Consider the following 9572-nt stretch of genomic DNA (forward strand, 5'->3'; position numbering starts at 1 on the left):
CGGCACCTGGCGAGCAATCTCTGAGGCCTTAAAGAGCCATTTGGGGCCACAGTCAAAAATGTGTGGTTTGCCAGACAGTGAGGGAGCTGCAGGCTCCTTTACTGATCCAACTGCTACGCCATGGGCCCCTCTGCTGCTACTGCCATCAAAGGCTTTTGCTGTTCTGCTCCCTGTTGACCTGAACGTGCCTTTTGATCCAGGAACTATTGACCTTCAAAAGGAGATGGATATGCTTTTCTTCGATCCGGGAAGAATGGGATACATAAGGACTGAAGACCGAGTTGCTTGACAACTTAAAGCGAGACATATTGTTCAAAAGGAATGGAAAATGGAGACTTGTTTGTAATCAAGAAAAGGAATGGAAAATGGAGACTGTTGAGTCATGGAACTTAAAGGATTGTTTGTTACCTTTTCTGATTGCACATATGTATAGCTGTACTCAGATTTAGTATGTAAAAGACATGTTCTATATATTTAGAATGTTTGATGTTCGCGGGTATGTGTTGGTGGAGCGTAGACTCCCCGCACACCCAGCACTGTTTACTTGCCTTTTACAAATATTCTTTTATAAACATTACGTAATTCAAATCGAGTTGTGTCTTCATTTATAACACTCGCTATCTGGCAAACCATACTTTTATGACTGTGGCCCCGCATGGCTCTTTAAGGCCTCAGTGATTGCTCAACAGGTGACCAGCTATCTCACCGCAACCTTGTCATTTTTAGTTGCAGAGTCCAACACCTTGACCTCAGTTTGGTCCCATGTTTCAGGATCATAAACTGTCCGATTGTTAAGAAGGAGAATAAGCTGTAAGGTTACCAGGACAGTCTTTGTTTCTAAGGACGTTTCTTTATTTCTTTCATTTCTTTGTTTCTTTATAACAGATCCGATATGGACAGGTGTGCTGAGGGAGGGAAGATGAAACTATTCGGGCAGCAAAGAGTTAAAGAGTGGGCGTGATCACTGAGCAAGAAAACTACAACATTTTGGGGAAACGAAATGGCAGAGGGGGTGTGGAAGAAGTGGCTAAGTGCATTTGTGTGCCCTTGTCTAGTTTCACTTAAGATATTCAAAGAATCAATCATCAAGGCGGGAAAAGACCCCCAAAATGGAGGCCCACCCATCCCCCTCCCACCAATGTCACCCGCTAAACCATGTCCCCAAGCACCACGTCCAACCTTTCCCTGAACACCCCCAGGGACGGTGACTCCACCACCTCCCTGGGCAACCCATCCCAGTGCCTAACCACACTTTCTGAGAAGTGTCTCCAAATTTCCAACCTCAACCTCCCCTGGCACTACTTGAGGCTGTTCCTTCAGGTCCTATCACTACTTATCTGTGAGAAGGGGCTGACCCCCTGCTCCCACACCTTCCTTTCAGGTAGCTGTAGGGAGCCATAAGGTCTCCCTGCCCAATTCCCCAACCTGTTGTGGTCTCCCAGTACCGACCCCTGAGGGACTCCACTAGATACAGGCCTCTAACTTGACTTTTATCTTTAAAGCTAGAGCAGCGTCTCTTCACACTTGGGTTTGAAAGAGCACCTTTAGGTTGGCCACAGACTGGTGAAAACATCCCTTTTATGGAGAAAAAAAGGGTTTTTGAACGTGCTGGGTGGCAGCTTTATAGCGGGTTTGCTCCCTGCAAGTGTAAATGAATTTTGCCCGGCTCAGTTCCCCTACTCCCTGCCCTTTGCAAACCCAAAGCTCAATTTTAATCCGCTGATTTTTGAAGTTTTCCAGAATTGGGACCCATGCCTGGAGGGAGCTTTGGCTCAGCTGGGGCGAAGCCTTCGTGATCCAGAGCAGGAGTAGTCATTGTGTGTTGCTCCCCCTACCGGAGAAAATAAGGTGATGATAATGTGTTTTGGGTTCAGAAAGGTTGTGTTTGAGGTGGTCGAATAAAAAGGGGGTTTATAGGTTAGTTTTGGGCAGCTCCAGCCCCAAAAGAGAGGGGGTGAAGCAGGAAAGAGGGGACGGGCTACTGGGATGGACCAAGCTCTGGGTTTTGGGTGAAGGATGGAGTTTGGAAGAGGAACCTATTTACAAAAAAAAAAAAAAAAAAAAAAATCAAACACAGTGGATGCAAAATCATTTGAACCAAAATTTTGGGTGTTGCAAGGACGCCTAAAAATCCCCAACATGAATTTGCACAGACACAAAACGTAGGCAAAGGACAATGGGATGGACGCATCCTTTCCGCTGTGCCCTGGGATCCCCATTTGGGGCTGTCTGGTAGAGAATGATGATTTCTTGTCTGCTTTATTTGACCAAAAAATAACCTGCAGAGCAAAGCCACATCCTCCAGTACCTCACAGAGCAGGAGGGAGAGCAGGGCGCTGCTGCTACAGGAGGAAACCTCAGGGCTTCAGTTGTTTTCCCCAGCCTAAGAGGGGACAAGAAGGGTCTGGGGGATCCATGCCACGATGATGGGAGCCGTCACCCAGTTGGCATTGGTTGGTGTGTGAAGGTGTTTTGGATTTTGGGATGGGCTGCAGGAAAAGTGGGAAAAGTTGCAGGTGTTTCACCCATTTCTTCCCCTGGAGCATTTCTTCAGCTGGTTCACCACCACCAACCACAGAGGCTTGTGCAAGCCCTTCTCCACAAAAAGCTTCTCTCAGTCATTAATTCCACCAATTTTTGTCCTCTCCACCCCAAACAGAGGAGACGTTTCCACCACTTTGCTCTGCAACCCTTGTACTCTTTGCTCTGGAGCAATAGTTGGGGTGGAGAGGCTGTGATGTGAGCTAAGATATCTCAAACCTGAATTTAGTTGATAAATCCAGTGAGGTTCATTGACAAAATAATGACATCCAACCTTCTTAATGAGGTGGCTCTTCACTGCCCATATTCCCAAAGACTTTTGGTGGCGAAATTTGTGGAAAATGGAAGTTTTGCGCCTCCAAAGCCTCAGCCATCTAAGGGAAGGAAGATGATGGGGGTGATGTTTGGGGTGAAGCATCTCTTCATGCTTGCCCACGATTTGTGAGAATATAAATTAAAATAAAATGAATGAAGGTGCTAAACTATGGGGTGAAAAGGAGCAAAAATAAATCAGAGGAAACAGGGATGCTAGGACTTAAAAACCAGAATCATAGAATATTAAATTAAAATGAAAAATAAAAATAGGAAGGAAATTTCATCCTGGTGTGGACTTCTTGCTGCTGCAAATTTCCTGTGCATGAAAAGAAATTCGCCTGGGGGTTGTTTAAAAGAGAAAGTGCAGAATCCAAGAGAAACCAAGAAAATTCAAAAGCCCAGAGGCAGGAAGGGCTGTAGACAGGGAAGTTTGGGATTTGGTGGCTTAAAAATTAAATGAAGACACAAAACATTATGAGGTGTTAATCTGTTAACTCTTGTCGTGGATGAGGTTCTGAAAAGGTGCTAAACCACCCGATGCTGCTGTCAAGGGAACAGTTTTGCAACACTTTTGCAAAAAATGTTAGGGAGGGAGCAGCCGTGCAGATTCTACCTTAAAATCTATTTCATTTTATTTATTTTTGCTAAAATCCCCATCCCTTATACCTGTCCCTGGCTTGCAGAGGTGCTGGAGGCAAAGGGGCTGAGCGCTGGTGGCTTCTGCTTCTTCTTCCCCCCTCCAAGGTTTTACCCTCACCTCCAAAGGTGGGAAAGGGAGAGGTACTGATTATTAAGTGGAATTTTGGGGATAATTGCATGGAAAAGGGCGTTATGCTCCCCTCCCCAGCTTGGTGCCAAGGTGCAGAAACCTGTGTGCAAGAAGAAAATTGCAATACAAACATGATAATAAATGAGATGAAAGCCCTGCCCTGACCCCGCTCTCCTGGAGAAGAAGGGGTTGCTATTGCTTTTTTAATGCTTTTGATTTTGATATTTATTTTGCTACATATATTTTTTTCAAGTTTTATGCTAACTAAATAAAATGTCCTTCCCTTTGCACCTCTCAGAGGCTGCTTCGCTTTCGGAAACCGCTTTTTGTGGGCGGCCTCAGCAGGTTGGGGAGCAGAGGGCAGCAGGCGAGGCTCAGACACCCAGCGCCGCTTCACCCAGCTTTACCTCCAGGAAAAAAAATATATATAAAATAATAATAATTTCCTTTTTCTGCCCCTGCACCTGGCTCTGCTGCTCCTTGGGGACTGCTGGTGATGGCGCTGACAACGGTTTACACCGACCTGGAGTTGCCACCGGGTCCCAGAGGCATCCCACAGCTCCCAAAGCCTCCCGGTGAGTGGATTTGCTTCGTACCCATGGGTGCTGGGGTCCCTTTGGGCTTTGGCCCTATATCTTTTGGGGGAGGTGGGCTGGACGCCCTACAAATGGTGCTGGTGCTGTCCCTGGTGCCACCCCAGAGCTGCTGGGCCCTAGCAGGGGGGGAAACACAGTGAGAAAAAGTTTTCTTTCCGGCCCAAATCCTCATTTTCCTTGAGGATGTTTGCCGTCCACCTCCGCTACGGGGCAGAGCAGCTGCACGAGCAGATTTCTTTCCCCAAATCTCTCTGAAATGTGCTGCAAGGAGAATTTCCCCGAGGACACCGCTACCTGCAGAGCTTTTGCACGCTCCCCTTTCTCACCTAGCTCGAGGGCTTCTGCAAGCGGGCTGCAACCGAGCAGCAATTTTGGCTTTGAGCACCCCAAGGCTTCATTTTGTGCCCTTCCCTTGAGCCAGGACCCTCCCAAGCCCCCTCCCAGGTGCAGCACGGGGTGTAGAGGAGCTGAGCTGCTGTTCATCCACTCGGCCAAGCGAGGGAGGCAAGCGTGGGTGGTTTTTTGCTTCTCAGCTCCCCTCCAAGCCACCTTACAGGATGCCGGGGGGGAGGGGGGGGGGGGTGACAGATGTAACTGTCGCCATGATGTGGACACCAAATCAAAAGGTGTTAAAACAGGGCAGGGACGGTGATGATGTGGTTTTCGCTCCCAGCATGGGTCCCGTTGCAGGACGCTGGTGGTACTGGGTGATACTGGGAGCTGGATTGCTTGGGGCCACCTTCTTGGCAAACATTGTGCTGAGGCTACTGCAGCGACACGGTGAGTGGCGGGGTGTCAGGGTGTGTGGGGGGGAAACAAATCAAATCCCCCCCCACAAAAGCCATGGCAGCTCTGTATTACGCCTGTATTTAGAGAACATCTCCTGAGCCCACGAGGCAGTTTTTTTATTGTTTGTTTGTTTTGTGGGTTTGATGCCTGTGCTGCCACAAATCCCTGCTCCCTTTGGCAGCACCTTGCTCCATCCCATGCTGAGGGTGGCTCCACACAAGGGTTTCACCCCATCGCTTGCATCCTGGGGTCAAATCCATCCTGCCCCCCAATTTCAGATGGAAACAGCCTCAATCCCACTGGCTCATGCTCCTGGGAATCCTGCCTGGGCAAGGACACCCCCAGCTCCAACTGCTCCCTGAACTACTTCCAGCTGGGGCTCAGAGAGCGGCTGTGCGAGGCCGAGAGCCACCAGGCACCAGGTAGCCCACGCTGTTATGGGGGTGTTGGCTTGCTTTGGGCCCCTCCACGCAGAAAACGGGGCCCAACAGCGAGGGAAAGCCCCCCCTAGACCTCACTATCCTGCTGCTTTCCCTCCGTGTTGTCACCTTTATCCTTCCCCTCTCCATGCACCCCTCTTTGTACCTTCAACCTCTGCTTCTATCCCTCCAACCCCAGCTTTCCCCCCAGTTCTCATAAAGATTTTTCTCCTAAAAAACAAAACAAAACAAAACAGGGGGTTGAGAAAAGCTTGGGAGGGTCCTGGGGAGGGGTCTCCCAGCTTCGCCCCTTACCCAGCTCACGTCCCCAACCCCTGCCCCAGGTGCTGAGGGCTGCTGGCTCTGCCCTGCGGGCTGGCAGCTCTTCGCCACCAAATGCTACTGGGTTTCTGCAAAAGTCCTGTCCTGGGAAGAGGCAGGACGTGACTGCAAGGACAGGAGGGCAGAGCTGGCGATGCCCAAAAGCGTGGAGGAGAAGGTAAAGGACCAAAGAGAAAGCATCACGACCCCAATTGGATTTTTTTTTGTAGCTGATGCTGCCTGCCCAAATTGCAAAGACAATTGGATGTCGGGGAAAAATAAATAATAATAAAGAGGGGGGAAATAATAATAATAAAATAATACAATAATAATAGGAGGGGGAGAAAAGAGGGATGGAGGGGGGTAAAAAGGGGAGAAGGGGAAGAAAAGGAGGTGAAGGGGGGGGGAAAGAGAGAGGGGGAAGAAAAGGGAGAGAAGGGGGGAAGAAAAGGGGAAGAAAAAGAGGATAAGGGGGAAAGGGGGAGAAGGTGGGAAAAAGAGGGAGAGTGGGGGAAAAAAGGGGAAGGGGTGAAAAAGGATGGAGGAGGAAATGGGGAAGAGGGGAAAATGGGGAGGGGGGGGAAACGGGGGATAAGGGGGGAAAAGGGAGAGAAAGGGGGGGGGAAAGAGGGAGAAGAGGTCTGCTTCCTCCTCCCCTAGGACTTCACTGGGGCCATGAGCAAAGAAAATACAAGGAGCTGGACGGGGCTCAGCACCATCCCAACTCAGGGCGAGGAGTGGACGTGGATGGATGGATCCCCTTTGCAGGATGATTTGTGAGTTGTTCCTGAGCCCCGTGCAAAAACCCCATCCCAGGAGAAATTTGGGTTGCTCACCCCACTTCCTTGACAGCAAACTCCCCCCAGAATCCTTCCTGAGCTGGTGGGGAACAAATGAAATTTGGGCAATGTGGGCCCGCAGCTCCCAGCTTCTCAGACAGGAGAGGAAGAAGTGATCAAAGCATTTTTCCTGAGTATTTTCCCTGTAATTTCAGGCAGGGAAATTACAACTGGTTAAAAAGGAGATGCCCCAATCCGGGATATTTTGCAGCTGGGGTCCTGCTGTAGCCACATTGACTTTGATATCCAAAAAAAAAAAAAAAAATAGATGTTTCGGGAAAGATAAATATTTATTACACAAAGCAGAGGGCTTTTCCTCTGAAGAGATGAAATGTTGCTGCTGGAAGCAGCATCCAAGCGCTTTCTGTTGGGCTGATTAAAATCGTGCTTATGGTGCTCCCCAGGCTGCAGGTGATGGGGGAAAGGAAGGCGAATGCCTGTGCGGCGATATTGAAGGGGCAGCTCCGCTCCCACTCGTGCAGCACGCCGTTGCATTGGATTTGCCAGAAAGAGGCCACTAAGATTTAAGCACAGCTTCGCCCGAGGGAGCCACGACAAGGCACAAACGGGATGGGACACGGCACCGGGATGCCAAAAAGCAGCTCCAGAGCTTCGAGGCTGGTGGCTTCTCCCAGCTCTGCTTCTTTCCTCCACTTTCCCTTTCTCCTCCTACCTCTGAATCCTGAAACAAAGGGCATCAAGCCCTCAACCTTCAGAGTGCTGGACAAATGTTTTTTCCAAACCTTTTGGATATTCCCAAGTCTCTCTGCAACTACCGCAAAGACACGAGTGGCTGAAAGATCCTTTGGTCCCAGAGCTCCACGCTGTTGTTTCGAGGAGTTTCTACTTCTGCAAGCTGAAGTTAAAATAAATTAAGACATTTCTTTAAATAATGCACTGTCAGGAACCCTACACAAAGGGGTTTAATGACAGCAGCTTTCTCTTCGTCATCTTCACGGCGTAAATTCGGAGGCGACTCCAGGATGCAGGAGGATGCTGCAGGGGGGCAGCTCAGGGCTCTCCTCCAACTATGCTCCCCCAGTCATGGACATCGATAGTAATAGCATGGACATTGATAGTAATAGACTTAAAGGATTGTTTGTTACCTTTTCTGATTGTACATATGTATAGCCGTACTCAGGTTTGGTATGTAAAAGCAATGTTCTGCATATCTAGAAAGTTTGATGTTCTTTTGTGCGTGTTGGTAGAGCATAGACTCCGCACGCACCCAGCGCTGTTTTCTTACCTTTTATAAATATTATTAAATTCAGATTGAGTTGAGACTTCATTTATAACAATGGCAAAGTTTTCCAAATTCTGGCAAGTCTTTTACAAACAGTCCTTTAAGTTTATTACTATTAATGTGCATGACTGGGGGAGCATAGTAGGAGTTGATAATCCTGGTTGAAGTGCTCCCATGTCTTCTATGACTTCATTAAATTCTCTCAGATAATATAACACTCTCCATTTTCCATTCCTTTTCTTGATTACAAGAAGGCCTGCGATGGCAGTAGCTGAAAGACGGTGACAAGGAAGAGTCACCAACATTCATCCCTATGACCCACAGCAACCAGCACCAGGAGACACTGTGCAAGCGCAGATTCGGGGAGCATATCGAAATGACTTCTTGAACTAATTTTAATATGAAGCAGGAACAGGTCATGCATATGTATAGGCTCATTGTGAAATGTCATGCGTATGTAACTCCTTACTGCTTATAACCATAGCAAGTTGCCGTGCCACTTGCGAAAGACTTTGGTGGGACTAGCACCATTCTGCCCAGCGCTAAATAAACATACCTACTTTACAATCTCACTGCTTGTGGAGTCTGTTTTCCGCAATTCACAGCACCACGCTGGGTTCGGTCACACCCTTTCTCCCCCCCCCCCCCCCCCAGGATGGGGGAGAGTATCAGAAAAAAAATGAAGCCTGTGGATTGAGATAGACATGGTTTATTAGGACAGAAAAGAAAGGAAAAGAATAATAATAATGGCAATTGTACTACTACTGAAATCTTTAACAAATGAAAGAAAAATTTGGGAAGCCTGCTCTGGCTGGCTGCCCCTTCCCTCCCAATTTCAGTCCCTAGCCGAGCATTGCTTGCTCAGCCAGCCCCCAGTTTTGCTGCTTAGATGTGGATTTACCCTAAGAGCAGTATTTTGAGTCCTGGTGTGTTTTGTCTTCTTGATTGCACAGAGATTTAATGAGTCGGGGGGAAGCACAGCAGCACGGATCATATGGTCCCGTGTGTCAGCTGTTGCCTTTAACGAATCCCTGCCATGACTGCACAGATGAACACACTCATGTTATGTATGGAAATGAAAGAGAGAAAGAGAGAGAGGGAGAAAGAGAGAGGGAGAGAGAGAGAGAGAGAGAGAGAGAGAGAGAGAGAGAGAGAGAGAGAGAGAGAGAGAGAGAGAGAGAGAGAGAGAGAGAGAGAGAGAGAGAGAGAGAGAGAGAGAGAGAGAGAGAGAGAGAGAGAGAGAGAGAGAGAGAGAGAGAGAGAGAGAGAGAGAGAGAGAGAGAGAGAGAGAGAGAGAGAGAGAGAGAGAGAGAGAGAGAGAGAGAGAGAGAGAGAGAGAGAGAGAGAGAGATAAAGAAAGAAAGAAAGAGAGAAAGAAAGAAAAGCTCAAATCACTCAAAAGCTTGCTGTTTGGAGTTCTCTTAATGATATTATCCTGGTGCTAAAAGAGGAAGAGGAGCAAATCTCCATTACTTTTGTTGAAGAAACGCTGTTCACAGGACGATTTTTAACACCCCTCCGGAGCGGGGGCAGGGGCAGGGAAGGAATAATGGCAAAAGCTCCGGATGCTGCATTTTTTTCTCCGCTGGGCTGATGAATCTTCCCTGCAAAGAGAGGGGTGCAGACATGTGGCTTCAGCTTCCCTCTTCTTGACACAAAACTGGTATTTTTGAGGCTCTTTGAGGTTTGGTTGGTTGCAGGATGCAGATCCTTTAGGATGCATATTCTTTAGGGTGCATA

General features: G+C 48.3%; 2 protein-coding genes across 2 annotated transcripts in view; one reads left to right on the top strand and one right to left on the bottom strand.

Moving 5' to 3' along the window:
- The window catches only part of LOC311425353 (killer cell lectin-like receptor subfamily B member 1B allele C), an 85380-nt gene that overhangs the window by 32231 nt on the left and 43577 nt on the right, over positions 1-9572 (bottom strand). The gene's annotated exons all lie outside the window — the stretch shown is intronic.
- LOC311425356 (killer cell lectin-like receptor subfamily F member 1) lies at positions 1503-8404 on the top strand. The gene is made up of 7 exons (XM_084501212.1): positions 1503-3621; positions 3924-4200; positions 4912-5001; positions 5289-5432; positions 5774-5928; positions 6411-6526; positions 6994-8404. Exons 2-7 carry the CDS (start codon positions 4122-4124, stop codon positions 7115-7117), a joined length of 708 nt encoding a protein of 235 aa, XP_084357338.1. The 5' UTR covers positions 1503-3621; positions 3924-4121; the 3' UTR covers positions 7118-8404.

This window comes from Aythya ferina, assembly GCF_964211825.1.
Source record: "Aythya ferina genome assembly, chromosome: 30".
Classification (NCBI taxonomy): domain Eukaryota; kingdom Metazoa; phylum Chordata; class Aves; order Anseriformes; family Anatidae; genus Aythya; species Aythya ferina.

Bases quoted from the DNA above. Each gene is read 5' to 3' on its own strand.
- LOC311425356 (XM_084501212.1), top strand. From the start codon at position 4,122: ATGGCGCTGACAACGGTTTACACCGACCTGGAGTTGCCACCGGGTCCC. The intron at 5,433-5,773 runs GTAGCCCACGCT...CCCCTGCCCCAG, and splicing joins CGAGAGCCACCAGGCACCAG to GTGCTGAGGGCTGCTGGCTC. The intron at 5,929-6,410 runs GTAAAGGACCAA...CTCCTCCCCTAG, and splicing joins CCAAAAGCGTGGAGGAGAAG to GACTTCACTGGGGCCATGAG.